Below are 18,099 nucleotides of genomic sequence, written 5' to 3'. Positions count from 1 at the left end.
TTAAAGTGGCAAGTTTATTTGCTATTAAAGGGACAGGATGATGCCAACTTAATATTCCTCTGTCTGAGAAATGAATAACTTCCATTTGTAGTGGTGCATCTAACAGGTTAGTGTTATTTGTTTTCTTTAAATTATTGATCTTTTGAATTTTGAGGCATATAGTAAGAGTTCTGTTTCCATTTCTTCAGTTGGTTGCATCAACTAAAATCGGACTACAGTGAAACATTTTTAAAAGAAAACCAATCAGTTTTGGGGTAGTACAAAACATTACAGGAACGGAGTTCAATCAATATTTAGAGTAGAGAAGACTGAACTAACCTCCCAGAATACAGACCTGCATGTTTCCCCAATAGGTGCCTAAAACTGATCTATTTTGTGACTAAACTTTATGGTATGCAGCTGCAAACTAATCCACCCAGGAGCAAGACTAGGCTTCTGACATACTTTATTATCTCTCCATATTCGTCCCACTTGATTCGCTCCTCTGGGGCTGGGAACATGGGGTAAGACTTCTTGGCCTGCTTGAAGAAGCTCCCCTTCCGGCTGCCTTCGTTCTTCATCATCAGGTCATGCTTGGCTTTGTGCACAGCTGGTTGGTCGACATCTTCATCTACATCACTCTCGTCACTGGAATCGATATCTGCCCTGGAAGGTACATAAAGCACGTTATTTACTGTCACCAAACACACAGTAGCACGAAAGCATAAACTAAAAAAAAAAAGATGTATTTCAGAGAAAGGCAACCAAAACTTCTGGATAACAGAAGGTGTGTTCTAGCCCAACATGTTTGCTTTTGCTAAAATTTAAGTTTTTATTTTTTGCCCTATTGTTGTCACTCCTATACTTGATAGCTATGCAATTTAGCAAGGCGTCATCTTGCAATTTGTATTCGGTTTAGCCCTAAAAGGGTCAAATGCCTTCCTGGTTTACTTTGGTTAGATATGCAGTATCTGATAAAGTCTTTAATGAAAACATATAGAGGTGCTAAGTGCTTTCAGCATTTTCTACTAACCTGTAATCCTTCAAATGTATATGTAATATTTCAGATCTGATTGATAAATTCTGTTGATACTTAAAAATCTAACCCATGGTATCTCTTGTATTTTGCCCAGATCAACTACAAGCTTTTTGGTATTTAGTATTTGACAAAGTGATTATTATTTGGTTTCTTATGTTGAACTCATTTAAGAGCCCTAGCCATTAGCGAAAGCATTCATTTAGGGCTGTATATTCTATGCACCTGCGTTACAGTAACACTATCTTGAGGGAGGGCAGATATGGCTGCTGGGAAAACTGAAGCTGAAAGCATCTATGCCCCTTGGACTTATAGTATTAAAAAAGGCCCACAGCAGGGATAGCAGTAGAGTATATAAATGTTATTTTATGTGCAGGAAATACTCAAACATCTTCGTCAATGGCTAAACAAGCACTGTGAATGTGCCTTTGTTAAATAAAGGGGTTTGGCCTCAGAAATCTTGTCTATATTGCCCCACTACTGCATTCTGCGATCTATTTTTCAATTAAAGTGCTTTTCAACGTATATGCAAGTTTCTGTGTGGGGAAGGGCGAGTAAGTTAATGACAGAATGAACCAATGATTGTACAAATGGTTGAATGTATGAATGGATGGACCAATGGATGAATGAGGGCATGGAAGGATTCATGAAGGAAAGGACTATCTTTTTACTCGCACAAAAGATTAATTTCCCAATCTCTTTGGCCACTCACACACTCAAACAACACACGCACATTCATCCATTTCTCTCCATCTGTGTAGAGCTCCACGTCACACTAACCTTTTCAGCTGCTATCTATTCAGTCACTCATGCATTCATCCAGTCGTCCATGTAACCACCTAAACACCTCCTGACCATTCAGAAAGCCATGCATTATCTATCCAACAATGCTTGTGCATCCTGTATGCATTTAGTTTGAGGTAATATACGTGCCAGCATGTGCCTTATTTTTGGTAATATTTAATCAACTGCATGTATTGTTTTCAAAGTGTGCTTGAGTACTTGAAAGCAGGTTTTTCTTGTTTTTACACAGGTGGTTTAGCATTAGACTGTTTGCTTTAGTGAATTTATGTAGGCTGTGTGGAGGTCTGTAGTATTATTTTCTGCCTCTGCACACGAAGATGGATATGTTGTGTGGCTGCGTGCATGAGCATCTGTGTATGCAGTTGGTCGATATTTGTTTGAGGAGTAGTTGAATGAGGGTTGTGTGTGCATGTACCTGTATGTTGGTTGGTCCGTGTGCCATGCATGCTCATGGACTTGGCAGCATGGCTCCTGAGGTCCTGCAATATGGACACTTGAATCTACCTCAGGACTGTATGCACATCCTGAAAGAGGCACAGAAACCATCCACGAGGGTGTCATACGCCTTTATGTGGAAGAGATTCTGCGTGTGGTGTGCACATAATCATTTAAATCCTACAAAGGGGCAGGAAGAGGTAATTCTTCCTTACCTCCTTTACTTAGCCAAGGGAGGTTTGAAGTACTCATCGATTAGGGTGCACTTGGCTGCCATCACGGCTTACAGAAGGTCCCCCAACCAACCTTTCTTTTTTAACTGCAGGTGGTCAAGGATTTCCTACAGGGTTTGAAGAAGGTGTTATCCCCCTGTTCGACCTCCTTCTCCTCCTTGTGATTTGAATCTAGTCCTTTCCAGATTGATGGGTCCTCCTTTTGAGCCCATTCATACGGCCACTCTCCAGCACTTAACATGGAAGGCCGCTTTTCTAGTGACAATAACATCAGCGCGCAGAGTAAGTGAGATCCAAGCGCTATGTGCCAAGGAACCATATACTGTGTTTCACCACAACAGGGTGGTGTTAAGAACTCATCCTTCCTTTTTGCCAAAGGTTGTGTCTGATTTTCATGTTAACCAAACGATTTCTTTCCCAACCCAGCTACTCCTGCGTAAAGGTCTCTTCACTCCTTAGACCTTAAGAGGGTGCTCAAGTTCTATTTGGAGGGAATGAAAGCCAAAAGGAAATCAGACCAATTGTTTTTAAATTATGGTGCCATGAGGACAGGCTTTCCAGCTTCCAAACGGTCCATTTCAAGATGGATAGTGTCCTGTATTAGATTAGCCTACCAGTTGGCAAACAAACCCCTATTGTTGTCTCCTAAAGCACATTCCACTAGGGGGAAAGCGGCTACAGTAGCTTTCTTGCATGACGTGCCTATGGCGGAGAATTGCAAGGCAGCAACCTGGAAATCGGGGCACACTTTCACGAGGGATTACTGTCTCGAATTAGACTCCAGGGCGGAAACCCAAGTAAGCCAAGCCTCCTTGAGAAATCTGTTCAGATATGTGTTTTCAAGTTTGGTTATCTGAGCTTGATTGATAGTTCTTTTTCCTTTTACCCGCAGGTGGAAGGGATGGCGCTTGCTATTCTATTCTAGTGCTTATGACTATTGATGAGGATCCCCTGGAAGAGAAGGATTAGTTACTGTAACGCCCTGAACGTCTCAGGATCGTTTAACAGACACGACAATGAGGACGCAACCACTTGTGAAGGGTTAGTTCTTTTAATGAAGGCAAATAAAATACAAAGAACAAACAAAAGTTATAGTCACTGGAATCCTCCAGGCTAAGTACGTTACCAGCCCACAGCACGGATGGTCCTAACCGTCCTCTGCATATACGCCGATCCCGGCGTATGCCAACAGAGGGCAGAAATGAAATGGCCGACAATGCCAATCGGTAGGCTGTGAGGGGCACGAAGAGTGTTGGGGAGAATCGAGGAGTCAGGGAAACACCCAGCCGGGGTCTCTACCTGAAGGGAGCAGCCACTCAACCTCTTCCTCAGACTGCACCGGGACGCGGAGTAACCTCCTGGTGATGCGTCACCGATACCCCAATCACAAGCAAGAAGACTGAACCGAGAGCAGCCGCTCGATCGATCCTGTGGACTTCCGAGTCTGTAACGCGGCAAACACCTCCTGGTGTGCGTTACAGCTGGCAGTCCCTGTGTCTCTGGTCGGGCTGGGAGTTACGACTCCAACCAGCAAAAGCGCCACTGCGCTTGGACTCAGCCGAGTCAAAAAGCGAAGCTCAATGGTTGACCGGTAGAGCTTCCGGGTCCTTCACAGGTGACGATGGGGCAAGACACGGCCCAGGGAGTAACGACTCGACCTACCTCCGTTCTTGCCTTACTGGAGCACCACTCCGGAACACTGCTCTTCACGAAGCAGGTACGTCGGTGTAAACACAATATCCGACAGCCTTGTACCTCCCGGTTCCTCCCTTTATAGGGCGTGTTTTCCTTGAGTTATGTAACAGCTCTCCTGTTTACATAAGGGCGTGTTTCCCTTGAGTTATGTAACAGCTCTCCTGTTTACATAAGGGCGTGTTTCCCTTGAGTTATGTAACAGCTCTCCTGTTTACATAAGGGCGTGTTTCCCTTGTATGACAGGAATTCTTGACAGTACATCCTCCCTCTCAGCGGCTCCCCACGGGTCCAGCGCTGGCAGGAAAACGCCGATGGAACAAGGAGACCAAGCGCGGAGCATGAACCCCTTCAGCCGGTTCCCATGAATGCTCCTCCGGGCCATAGCCTTTCCACGCAACCAGGTACCACAGCTTCCCCCTGCGCCATTTGGACGCCCGTATGCCCGACACTTCATACTCCACCTCCGACTCCACGCATACCGGCCTAGGTGTCCCAGACGGCTTGGAGGGTGCTGGTTTGAGCAATGATACATGAAAGACAGGGTGTATCCGCAATGACTGGGGCAAGCACACCTTCACGTTCACGGGACCCATACACTTGGTAATTCGATAGGGGCCCATGTACTTGGGATGGAACACACTGTTCTTTCGAAACCTCATGTTTCTTGTGGATATCCAGACGTAGTCTCCAGTGCGGTACAGTGGCCCGGGCCTTCTCTTCCTATCTGCCGCAGCCTTGTATCTTCTCTTGGCCTCTATTAGGACAGCCCTTGAGCGCATCAACGTGTCTTTTATGTGTGCCACCCTGTCCGCTGTGGCGGGAATCCTGTCCTCTCTGAACGGATGTAGAAATGGCAAGAACCTGGGATGTTGGCCATAGTTGCTATAGAACGGAGATGACTGTGTGGAGCTGTGAGTGGCGTTGTTATAGGCTATCTCTGCAACCCATAGCAAGTCGACCCATTCTTCCCTGCCCTGGTCCACAAAACATCGCAGATACTGTTTGAGCGTTTGGTTCAGGCGCTCGGTTTGGCCGTCCGTTTGAGGGTGGTAGCTGGTGGACAGGGCGGTCTTAACATGCAGCGCAGTGCACCAAGTCTTCCAGAATTGCGCAGTAAACTGCGACCCCCGGTCCGACACGATCACCCCAGGTAATCCATGCAGTCGTACCACATTCTTTAGGAGTAGTGACGCCAATTCCCCGGCCGTAGGGACTCTCTTGCAGGGGATGAAGTGCCCCATTTTCGTCAAGTAATCCACCACCACCAGTATTGCCGTCATCCCCTGGTCTACCGGTAGGCCCACCACGAAGTCCAGTGATATGCTATCCCATGGTCTATCCGGGGTCGGAAGTGGATGTAAGAGCCCTTGGGTTCGGCCATGGTCGGCCTTCATGGTAGCACACGTAGGACACTCCTGTCCCCACCTCCTGACATCCACTCTCATGGTTGGCCACCAGAAATGCCGTCCCATGCTAGCCACCGTTTTTTCAAAGCCCAAATGACCTGCGCATGGAGAGTCATGGCACCAGATGAATGCTTGTTTCCTTAGCCTAGGCGTGGGTATCAATAGGCACCTGCCCTTCAGGGGTATCCCGTCCTTCAGCTGCCATTCTCTGTGACTGAGGAGCCACCTCCGCCATGCGAATGACCTGATCCCTCTCTTTATTCCCCTCAGGAAAGTATCCGGTTGGATAACCCCAAATACCATCCTCGGGGAAATGATGGAACGCTCGGTTGCAGGCAATGGTTCCTTAACTGCAGATTGACGGGACAGGGCGTCCGCCTTCCGGTTTTCCGTCCCCGGCCGATATGTGATGCGGAAGTTGAACCCCGCAAAGAAGATCATCCACCGCAGCTGCCTGGGAGAAAGGTGTCTAGTGGCCGTCATGAACTGTAGGTTCCGATGGTCCGTGTACACCGATACCACATGTCTTGCCCCCATCAACCAATGCCTCCATTCGGTGAAGGCGTCCTTGATTGCGAGAAGCTCCTTCTCCGCAATATGGTAGTTGCGTTCGGCGTCGTTGAGTTTGCGGGACATGTACGCAACGGGATGAAGCACCCCTGTGTCGTGGTTGCGTTGGGACAAGATAGCCCCCAGCGCCACATCCGACGCGTCCGCTTCCACCACGTAGGGGAGATCCGGATCGGGGTGAGCTAACACCGGCGCCTTACCAAAGGCGCTTTTCAGGGCCTCAAAGGCTTTGTTCGCTTCAGGGGACCAGACAAACTCCTTGGACTTCCTCAGTAGCTGTGTGATTGGGGCCACCACTCCTGAAAATCCATCTATAAACCGCCTGTAAAAGTTGGCGAAGCCAATGAAACTTTGGACGTCCTTCACGCTTTGGGGCACCGGCCATTCTTTCACCGCCTTGATCTTTCGTTCTGCCATCTCCTGTCCCTCTGGACTCAGCATCACTCCGAGGAATTCCACGGATGTGACGTGGAAGTCACACTTGCTGAGTTTACAAAACAGCATGTTTTCCCTCAGCTTTTGGAGCACAGCTTTGACGTGGTGTACGTGCTCCTCCACACTGGACGAATAGATGAGGATGTCGTCGATATATACGACCACGTAGATATCCAACTCCTCTCTGAATACCTCATTCAAAAAGTACTGAAAGGCTGCCGGGGCGTTGCACAGACCGAACGGCATGACGAGGTACTCAAAAAGGCCGAACCTGGTCTTAAAGGCGGTCTTCCACTCGTCTCCGTCCCTCATGCGCACCAGATGGTATGCCCCTTTCAAATCCAACTTGGTGTAGATACGAGCTTTCTTGACCTGTTCCAGAAGTACACTGATGAGAGGCAAGGGGTACCGATTTTTTATGGTTATCGCATTCAATGCCCTAAAGTCCACACAGGCTCTCAGCTCCCCATTAGCCTTCGGGATGAAGAAGAGTGGCGAGGCGGCTGGAGACTTGGACGGGCGGATGAATCCTAGCTTGAGGAGTTTATCCAGGTACCCCCGGAGATGCACGTTTTCAGGCTCCGTCAGGGCATACAGCCTGCCGCTGGGAACGCTGGCCCCTGGCACCAGGTCGATCTGGCAGTCAAACTGTCTATGTGGTGGTAGCACTTCCGCCTTCACCTCATCAAATACATCCTCAAAACTGTGATAAGCCTGGGGGAGAGCCACATCTTTTTCTGCCGCTGTAGCCACCGTCTGACTCCCGCTCTCATCTGCGTCAAGGGATTCCGTTCTTATTCCACAATGCAGGATGCAATACGGTGACGTCATTTCGATGCGATGTGTTGGCCAATCCACAAAGGGGTTGTGTTTCTGTAGCCACGGCAATCCCAATATGACGCCATATTGGGGCGCTCGGATGATGTTAAAATCGATTTGTTCCAAATGGTTCCTCCCATATCTCATCGGAAGGACCCCCGTGTGCTGTCCGATGGGCCCCGTCACCAATCGCCTTCCGTCTACCGCATAGACGTCTTCGGGTACCGCTTTGGGAAGAAGCACTAGCCCTAGTCTGCATGCCTCGTTGTGGTCCATAAACATGCCAGTGGCCCCTGAATCCACCATGGCCACAACGGGTATCCACTGGTCATGCACTCCCACGTGCACCGTGATAAACAGGTGTCGTTGTCCCTTAGTGACCGAGTTGGAAAGTGAAGGGATGGATGAGTGACTCCGAGATGCCCCTTCTCTGGTCTTGGAGTCCTCTAGTTTTCCGCCGGTATGTCCACCACGGCTGTTACCGACCGGTTGGCCCGATAACGTGACGTCTTCGGTTTGGCAGGGCATTCACGTACGTAGTGGCCTTTTTTGCCACAATATAGGCACAATCCTTGTTTACGGCGTGACTCTTTCTCCGTGGCTGTGAGGCTCGCTCGTATTGCGCTGATGTCCATGGGTTCTCCCTTGGATGCGGTGGAAGTTTCAGGACTTCCCACCGTCACATAGGATGGAAGGGATTTTCCTTTTCTCCCATGATCCCCCTTTCTTTCACTTAGCCTATGTTCCAGCCGTAATACCAGGTTGATAAGGCCCTCACATGTCTTGGGTTGAGGGTCAATATGAGCCACGGCGTCCTTGAGCTCATCGCACAGCCCGTGATGGAAGAGCGCCGTCTGTTTAGCAACAGGCCACTTGGTTTCCGCAACCAGCCTTCGGAACGCGTTGAGATACTGCACCAGGTCGTTGGATCCCTGTCTCAACTCAAGCATTTCACGGTCCGCCGTGTACGAGTCAGCCCTTCTGTCGAATACCTTCAGGAATTCCTCGCGAAAAGCACCCCAATCACATAAGAGGGGGTCGTCCCTGCTCACCAGAGGTACGGCCCATTGTGCCGCGTTTCCAGCCAAATAGGATATAAGGAAAGCCACACGAGCCTGACTCGTGGGGAACGCCTTTGGTTTGCACGATAAATGTAGCGCCACTTGTGTGAGGAATACCTGCACTGTGTTAGGATCCCCACTGTACCTCTCTGGTGTTGCCAAGGGGATGGCTACCGGCATTTCCACTACTACCGCAGGGGTCTGGTTCGTGAGGGAGGTGCTGGGCGTGAGCGGGTCCAATTGGATAGCATCCAGTCTGGCTTTTACATCGGCTGTTTCTTGCCTAGAGGCAGCCACTTCAACTTGCATGGCCGCTAAAGCAGCCAGCACATCATCAAGTGTTGCCATGTCTGTTATCGACCGGGAGACAGTTAGTGTTATTAAGGTCGGATATTTTGTAACGCCCTGAACGTCTCAGGATCGTTTAACAGACACGACAATGAGGACGCAACCACTTGTGAAGGGTTAGTTCTTTTAATGAAGGCAAATAAAATACAAAGAACAAACAAAAGTTATAGTCACTGGAATCCTCCAGGCTAAGTACGTTACCAGCCCACAGCACGGATGGTCCTAACCGTCCTCTGCATATACGCCGATCCCGGCGTATGCCAACAGAGGGCAGAAATGAAATGGCCGACAATGCCAATCGGTAGGCTGTGAGGGGCACGAAGAGTGTTGGGGAGAATCGAGGAGTCAGGGAAACACCCAGCCGGGGTCTCTACCTGAAGGGAGCAGCCGCTCAACCTCTTCCTCAGACTGCACCGGGACGCGGAGTAACCTCCTGGTGATGCGTCACCGATACCCCAATCACAAGCAAGAAGACTGAACCGAGAGCAGCCGCTCGATCGATCCTGTGGACTTCCGAGTCTGTAACGCGGCAAACACCTCCTGGTGTGCGTTACAGCTGGCAGTCCCTGTGTCTCTGGTCGGGCTGGGAGTTACGACTCCAACCAGCAAAAGCGCCACTGCGCTTGGACTCAGCCGAGTCAAAAAGCGAAGCTCAATGGTTGACCGGTAGAGCTTCCGGGTCCTTCACAGGTGACGATGGGGCAAGACACGGCCCAGGGAGTAACGACTCGACCTACCTCCGTTCTTGCCTTACTGGAGCACCACTCCGGAACACTGCTCTTCACGAAGCAGGTACGTCGGTGTAAACACAATATCCGACAGCCTTGTACCTCCCGGTTCCTCCCTTTATAGGGCGTGTTTTCCTTGAGTTATGTAACAGCTCTCCTGTTTACATAAGGGCGTGTTTCCCTTGAGTTATGTAACAGCTCTCCTGTTTACATAAGGGCGTGTTTCCCTTGTATGACAGGAATTCTTGACAGTTACTTACCTGTAATGCTAGTTCTCTTCCAGGGGTATCCTCAAAGTCATAAGCAACCCTCCCGCCTCCCCAGGCAAAGGAACGTTTAAAATGTCAACTCTTTGTGCCCTGGCCGTTGGGTCCCCGCAAAGAACAACTGACCTAACTGTCACCCCTGAGGCATGATGGGAAGCTAGGGGTCATGGCTGCCTTAAAGGCACGGTGCCAGTTTATTTCTATGTTGCTAAGGGTTAGCTTTTCAGCTTTTCTATGCTATGTTTCTACAATGCAGCCTGTGAGCTGTCAATGCTTTCAGTCCTATCTGAGGGATTGTGCTAAGTGCTAAGCATTAAAACAGTTTTCAAACATGCTTTGCTGTTTGTTTTTCCCTGTTTTTAAGGTATTGTTTATAATGTACAAGGGAGTCCTTACAGCATTACTCCGCTCTTAGTGTATGGAAGGCTGCATTTACGCTTTTATTATATATAGATACATATATGTTTTCACATATATGATTGTGTTTCCAGGGTCCCGCGCATGGGCGGGAATATTCTAGTGCTTATGACTATTGATGAGGATCCCCTGGAAGAGAACTTTCTTATACTTTGATGGTGAACTTTGAAAAGCTTCAGAAATACACACAATACCGGTTCGAAAGCACAGTTATTTAAAAATCACATGCTGATCTGCAAAAAGTCCGAATCTGTGAATGTTTTTCTATTTCTTGCCATGTGTATAAAATATAAATAGTGACCATTAAAATGCATTGCATAGTTGTCATTTGTCAACTTCTTTTTATCCCCAAGGAAACTTTCTAACCCTCCTCTGAGGCCTCCTTGCGATCGACATTACATTGAAAATCACACTTAATCCATTCTCCTGTGTTACCAATCTAATGGTTTTCTTGTTTTGTTCCCTAGGAATGAGGTTGTCGGATATGAAGTTGAGATTTTGCTATACTGCTGTTTACAAAAGAGCCACAATGCAAGTAAAGGAGGAACTAAGTGTGTTAACATTACATACATATGTAAATGTCCAGTATTTGTAAAACGCAAACAATTACCCGAGGGTGTCAAGGCGCTGGGGGCCGTAGGGAAGATTAAGCGAGCTATTGGCCAGAGTCACAAGGTGCTGGGCTGATCTGCCACCGGCGCTCGAACCGTGAGCCCCCGGGTTCCGGAGTCAGTCGCCCTGGCCACTGCGCCACACCTCTTCATATGGAAAGGACTTGCAATTTACATTATTTTAATAGGCATTGTACATTTGTTATTGTTTTTTTTAAAACGCATTTACTGCATTATGCAAAACAAAAGGAACGTTCATTCTCACTATCGAACGCAGAGCTGAATTTTCTTGCACAAGTAGGCTTGGGCCAGTCACGGAGAAACATTGGTATGCGTTTCAGAGCACTCTAAAGTGATTAGTAATTGGATGCTTATGAAATGTCTTTGGGCTGCAGCTATATGCTGCCATAGTCTTAAATCCATAGCTAGTTTCCATGCCAACATTTACAGTGTTTATATTGACAACATTTAGGACAAAAGGAATACCAGAAACTGAAATCTAAACTTATCTTACAACAAACTAAACATTTGTTTTGTAATTCTAAAGGGCAGAGGTCAGGCTTTTTAGTACTGCCACCAAAAACATGCTTAGTTCTGAAATACTGAGCCTGTGGCTCTCACCAAACTTCTATGTAAAACAGCATATTTTTCCAACCTTCTTTTTTTATATTCCATTATTTCACTTTTATTTACACTCTTTTCAGAGGAGGCATAACACATATATAGTTTACATTTATTAAACTTAACTTCTTGGCTTCCTATAGGTGATTTCGTCTCAGAGTACCTTCTGATGTGGTGCTCCTATCTAATCGTCATTTCACAGATAATTTACATAACACACTTCCCATACACGTGATCAGTGATAGCTTCTAAAATTCTCTGTTCAGAGTTATCACATTACAGTTCCATATGTGCCGCAAACACTGTCCAGACACAGCTACGGCTATGTTAACATGTGCACTTTTGTCCTTCAGTACCATATTCTTCATTATATCACGCTGTCTAATTTCTTAGATGGGGTTTCTCTACCATCCTGAGCTCAGTTGTGTGACATAAAAGTCCACTTCTTTAAGTGCCTTTTTAGGCGTCTTGCCACAAAGGCAGTAAAACATTCACCCCATGAGGTGCTTGGGCGCATTCATGTCTACATGCAGACAGACTTGCCCCTAACGTATGTCTTGCTGGTCAGACAATACACAATTCTAACCCCTGGGATGACTCCACACTTTCTGCTGGTATTTCTGTGGGATGTTGTCAGGAAATCTAGCCCATCCATTTGCAGGACCCAGGAGTGGGGAAGGGAAGCACATCCTCTAACGGTATGGAACATACCAAAAAGCTGTGTTCGGGAGCGGACCACCTCAACCCTAGCACTAAATTACAACTTTAGGCGGACTCTTCTGACAGTTTCATGTTCAGGGAGAAAAGAAATTAAGGCTTTGTCCAGTCCTTAGTAGGGAGCAGGCCTAGAATAGAACAAGCAACTCACACCTCTGCCACAGAAAAAGTTCCCCACACGCTACTCTTCTTCGACAATGTTGGGGAAAAGGGAGTCAATCACACACACAATATATTTTTAAGTTTTGGGTTTGTTTATTTTGGAGTTTTATATAGCACTATATGTTCCCCTAGGGCACCTCAGAACACCGGTACGCAATGGAAAACAACGCTGAAACATTGAAAGTGCAATAGATGTAAGAGTTTTACCAGATGCGTATGGTGAACCTAGATCTGGATATTAGGTTACAATTTGTGAGCGCGTAAATATAACCTATAGATTTAAGCATTATTTGAGACAAAAGCTGCTTTGAGCTTCAGACATAAAACTGCATTTAAAAAGTAGTACGTAGATATTTAGTGCTGAAGAAGTGAAAACATGACTTAGCTGACATGCTGCTCAGATGCTTTCCATTTTTTGAATCATGTAAAACCATGCACAATTAATTCATGGTTGACTTTATATGTGTTAAGTTTAGATTTGATCTCACTATAGAAAGTACATTTAATCTGCAAAATGTGTTTTGAAATTTCAAATTAGTATATATATTTGTGCTGAATTAACACACATTTTAAAGTGTAGAGAAAAGCTAAAATAGAGCTGGTGATACTCGTGAAATAGTCTGCTTTGAAAGCCTCAGCACTGTCTGTTCCTCCAGTGAAAGAAAAAAGTTTCTTATAATTTCCGGCTTGCCGCTTGCTTTTATCCGTATTCAGTTGTTTAAACAAAGCTTCATTCATTTAATAAAGTAGAGTGAAACTGCGAAGCATACATTTTCTTCTGTATTATTATAAAATGTATTCACAGTTTCCGTCTAAATAATACTTCCTTGTTGGAGTAAAAGTTTTCTGTTTAGGTGAAATAAATGGTTTCTTTAGCAAGAAGCTAGGAGATTAAATCATTTAGAGCAAAATTCAAATGTGCTACAAGAACTCACCTGATTGATGACGTGAGGGATGTCAATGTTTGTCTGCACTTCAATTGGACGAAGTACGAAGACCAAAAGTCACATGTTTTGCTGAAATATATACTCATTCTAGCGGAGGGATGTGGGCATTTGCTTACTCTTTTTTAGCAGTATGCTTGCAGAATCACAGTTTCTTTTTTAGTTTTGCACAGAAAGAAAGGAGGGGCTGTGGGCAGCCTCCGGGGAGACAGCAGACAGGCTCAGGAGACATGAGCGCGAGGGCAGATTTAAATGTAGACTTTTTGCTAAAAACCCCAAGATGTATGCTTTGACCAACTGGCTTTGTCAAGACGTATTTGTCCTATGCTCTCTTTATGGTAGATTTTGCTGTTATTAATGATTGATTTAGCTTCATGCTAAGCTCACTCACGCATTATACTTCTTGAACACTTTAGGAGTTCTGACGGACATTTATGCCTCATTTATCCATAGAATAGGGAGCTTTTCCTTTATGGAATGCTTTGTACGCAATTTATGTTATGTTCTGTATTGATTAGATTTTCAATTCTGTAACCTAATGAATGATGAGTCAGAGAATCTTAAATTTTGATTGGAAAATAAGTCCTTTTAAAACCACTCACAACACTCATTTTTGCCTTAAATATTTATTTGCATTTGATTTGCTCATGTTTATGTAAGTCTCCTCTTTGGTCATCTCACAGTGTCAAAGGTTTATTGCCTTGAGTGGAAAACAAGGGTAGTGGTACTTTTGCAATGAGAAATTATCGTGTGATTTTTCCGCTACTTCAGGTTACTTCGATGTGGACCTTGGGTTTAGTGGACTGCTTTGTTAAAAATATTTAGCTCATAGACGACTCCTTGCTGCTAAGGTGGTTACCTAATTTATGGCATCTTATAGTCACCGTTTAGCTAGGAATAATGGAAGCTAAACATGACCTACAACCTGAGGGGCTTTATTAGACACTCCATTAAAAAACAAAAGATAAAAATTGCTAACCCAGAGTTGAATGGTTATACCAAGATTTGCCTTTCCCTAAAACTATCTTACAGTTTTCTCCTTTATGAAATTGGTCACACTTGCAATCAACCTTCTCTGCCAGGGCATCTTTTGCATGAAAAACGCTAAATCTCCCTAAAAAGGACAAAGCTAGGCATCTCGCAGCTCATCTAAACGGCCACTACCTCCTGCTTCCACCCAAACACACTCCCTTCAAAAATTCATTTACAGCTGGTGCAGGTTCAAAGCACCTCTAGGCCAACCACCTAGAGCCAATGCATAGAACTGACACTACACCTCATTATTGAGCATTACTCAGTATTTTCTCCAGACACCACCACACATGACAAATGCAGTCTTTATGAGGAAAACAAGGCTCACACTCTCCATCACACACTGCATATAAACACAGACAAATCCCATTTATCATCTATAGCATGAGGCCACCAAGGCAACACGTAGGATAACAGAACTGCTTCTTCAAGGAGTTCCTCATGAATGATCATAAATGATTTTTGCATCATGACAACCCCAACTACCTCCTCAGCGTATATTAAATCAAATAACTATCACACCCACTTATCTGCACCCTAAAAACAATGGCGATAACCACACACATATGCAGTGTGAAAACAAAGCTCTTAACATTCTGATACAACCAAAAGTTCACTGACAGCAGAAAATACCCTGTGTATAGGAAAAGAAATAGTGCAAAACCAAACTCCACAAACACGTTTTACCTATCTGTGTACTACACCCAGCCATCCCAGAGACCTCAAACTAAGCAGAATATCATTCAGAGCAATAGAAGATGGCCATGGGTGATGCATGTGAAGACTTCCCTGGGAGTAGCACTGTAGATTGAAAACAGGCACATGCACCGCGGTTCCAGACTGCTCACTACACCACGGCTGTAACTGTGTAATTGGTGTACACGTACATATCTCCGAATGTCACTACAGGGCAAGAGCGCATGAGCAGTAGGCATACAGAACTGAGTAGGATCCGCATGGGGAGGTGGGTGGGGTGCTGCGGGATAGTCTAGTCTACAGGTTCCTTTTTTTCCCTCTCTTTTTTCGGTATTTTCCCTTTTTTCGCAGTCTCAGTCGAATCAATTTGCCACTCTTCTCAATATGTCACTGGACATTAAGTACTATAAACAGTGTATGATTAGTATGGCATGGTCAACAACGATCTGACTGCACTCGTAAAAGACATTACGTTGCATTATGTATGAATATTGTCTATTGCACTTGAATAACACCTGTGCTGTAAGTTGAAGTGGTTCTGTTAACCTTGCGACAAATGTGATGTAAAAATGTCTTCCCAATATATGGCGATAAAAATGAAATGACGAGCTGTTGATATAAATGAAAAAAGTTTAATAAAAATATATTAAAAAAAAAAAAGCAAAAAAAAAGCAAAAAAAAAGCAATAGAAGACGGCTGGGGCAACTCAATTGCAGACAGGGCCGGACTGGCTATAGCGGGCACTGTGCGTTTCCCCAGTGGGCCGCCAGAATGGAGGCCGGTTTTAGACCCCTGAGGGGCCAGTTTTGCAGCGTAGCTGCAATAACAGCACCCAGCCACAAAAGCAGCACAAAACTTTCCCAAGTGATCCCGACAATTACATTATCTATTAGCCATCCAGCCCAAAAAAATAACTGTAAACCAGCTGCTTGTTACATAGCTTTCAATCAGCCTTCAAGATCATCCGGCAATAGGGGCAGCCTTCAAGATCATCCGGCAATAGGAGCAGCAATCACCCAGGTTGTGGATGAGACTTTGCACACAACAGAGAAGTGAGCCTGTTGAGTATTGTGCAGTGCTATTCTGCTAGAATGTTCTGGGTTGGAAAGATGTAATTCCAGAGGTCCTTCTTTGTGAACACAGTATAAACCGAAAGTGAGCCCCGCAAAGCACGTTAAAATCATAGTTGTAATGCTCAGAATAAAAGAGGCATACTTTTCTTTTATTACAAGAGGTGAGAAAGTGTACGCTTGATTTCTCCTGAGAACAACATTGAATATGCTTTGCTCAAACCATTTTATATTAAATGTAGAAAGTACAGTGTTAATGAACAAGTTACTTACCTTTGGTAACAATACATCCGTAAGAGACAGATTAGTTATGGATTCCTCACCTTAGAATTACCCCCAGGCATCAGACTTGATCTAGAGAATTTTTTCATCCGAGGTACCCCTGCGTGTCGACAGGTGGCGATGGGCGCCTCCGCGTTAGTCATTGGCGTCGTGGTCACCGGTATGACGTTGCGTTATCTACTTAGTCGCCGCCCTCACACGCTGACGTCAGTTCTTTACACGACATTCCACGCCAGAAGCGCAGAGCCATGCAAGACACTGACCACTTGTGCACACAACTAGGGCCCTGAAACGGAGTCCCTTACCCTAGAAGTCAGTTCGCAGAACGGGAAGGGTGGGTGGGGCGGTGAGGAATCCATAACTAATCTAGGTCTCTTACAGATATATCGTTACCGAAGGTAAGTAACTTGTTCATCTGAAAGAGACAATTAGTTATGGATTACTCACATTAAAATAGATACCCCAGCAATACCAACCCCGGAGGTGGTTCTGCGAACCAAGTTCACACCAAAAAGTCCTGGAGAACTGAACAGCCATAGAAGCCGTCTCTCCGGACTTGGTTGTCCAGTCAGTAGTGATTGGTAAACGGGTGCAGTGAAGTCCACGTAGCTGCCTGGCAAATGCCAAGAAAGGGGACTCCACATCCCAAAGCAGTAGTGGCTGCCGTCGCCCTGGTGGAATGGGAGCACAACCCCACTAGAGGTTCATTTTCGCTAAGGAGTAGCAGATTTTGATGCAAACTACGACCAATTTTGGAGATGGTCAGTTTTTGCACGGCCATGCCTTTCTTGGTGCCCACATAGCCAACAAAGAGCTGGTCATCCACCCGAACAGTTTTGTGCGATCCAAATAGAACGAAAGCGCACGTTTTGGATCCAGGCGGTGGAGCCTCTCCTCCTCTTTAGAAGGATGCGGGAGCGGGAAGAAGGTGGGCAAAGTGATGGTCTGTCCTTTGTGGAAAGAGGTAACCACTTTAGGAAGAAAAGAAGGCCTAGTGCGAAGGACAACTTTGTCCGGATGAACATCCAGGAAAGGAGGATCAGAAGAAAGGGCTTGAAGCTCACTCACCCTGCGAGTAGAGGTGATGGCAACCAGAAAGGCAGTCTTAAGAATCAGAAACCTGAGAAGACAGTTATGTAGCGGCTCAAAGAGAGCGCACATATGACAGATAAGAACCAAGTTCAAGTCCCACTGGGTCATTACGAAAGGGGTTGGAGGAAGCAACTGAATAATGCCCTTAAAGATGCGATTTACAATAGGGAATTTGAAAAGAGAAGGTTGGTCAGGCAGCCGAAGGAAGGCATTAATGTCCGAAAGATAGCCTTCGAGAGTGCCCAGAGCACAGCAGAGCCCTGCTAAGCCAAAGAAAGAATGAAGAAGAGAACCTCTGAAAGGGGGGCAGAAAGGGGATCCATAGCCTTTGCTGCGCACCATGCCACAAACTTGTTCCATCTACAGGCGTATACCGTTTTGGTGGCGGGCCGCCTGGCTGCCAAGATAACATTACCAACTTTGGGAGGAAGGTCGAAAGCTGTCATCTGTCGCCGCTCAATCTCCACGCAAGGAGGTGGAGGCTGGACAGGTTCCCCTGCTGCTGCAACAGAAGATCCTCCTGAAGAGGCAGTCCGATTGGAGGATCGATGGCCATATGCAATAGCTCGGGATATCAGACTCTTCGTGCCCAATCTGGAGCCACAAGAATGACTTGGGCCTGGTCACGCTTGATCTTCTT

The 18,099-nt window shown here is 46.0% G+C and overlaps 1 protein-coding gene across 2 annotated transcripts in view; it reads right to left on the bottom strand.

Annotated features, from left to right (window-relative positions):
- Nucleotides 1–18,099, bottom strand: part of CPSF2 (cleavage and polyadenylation specific factor 2) — a 187,365-nt gene that overhangs the window by 83,461 nt on the left and 85,805 nt on the right. For both annotated transcript variants that reach the window (XM_085626508.1, XM_085626507.1), the window contains one exon: nucleotides 445–645. In XM_085626508.1, the coding sequence (XP_085482634.1) occupies nucleotides 445–645 (201 nt within the window). The remainder of the gene's footprint in view (nucleotides 1–444; nucleotides 646–18,099) is intronic.

The sequence above is a fragment of the Triturus cristatus genome, chromosome 9 (genome assembly GCF_964204655.1).
Source record: "Triturus cristatus chromosome 9, aTriCri1.1, whole genome shotgun sequence".
Classification (NCBI taxonomy): Eukaryota; Metazoa; Chordata; class Amphibia; order Caudata; family Salamandridae; genus Triturus; species Triturus cristatus.
The sequence above is the reverse complement of the archived record's forward strand: the minus strand, read 5'-3'. Positions and strand labels throughout refer to the sequence as shown.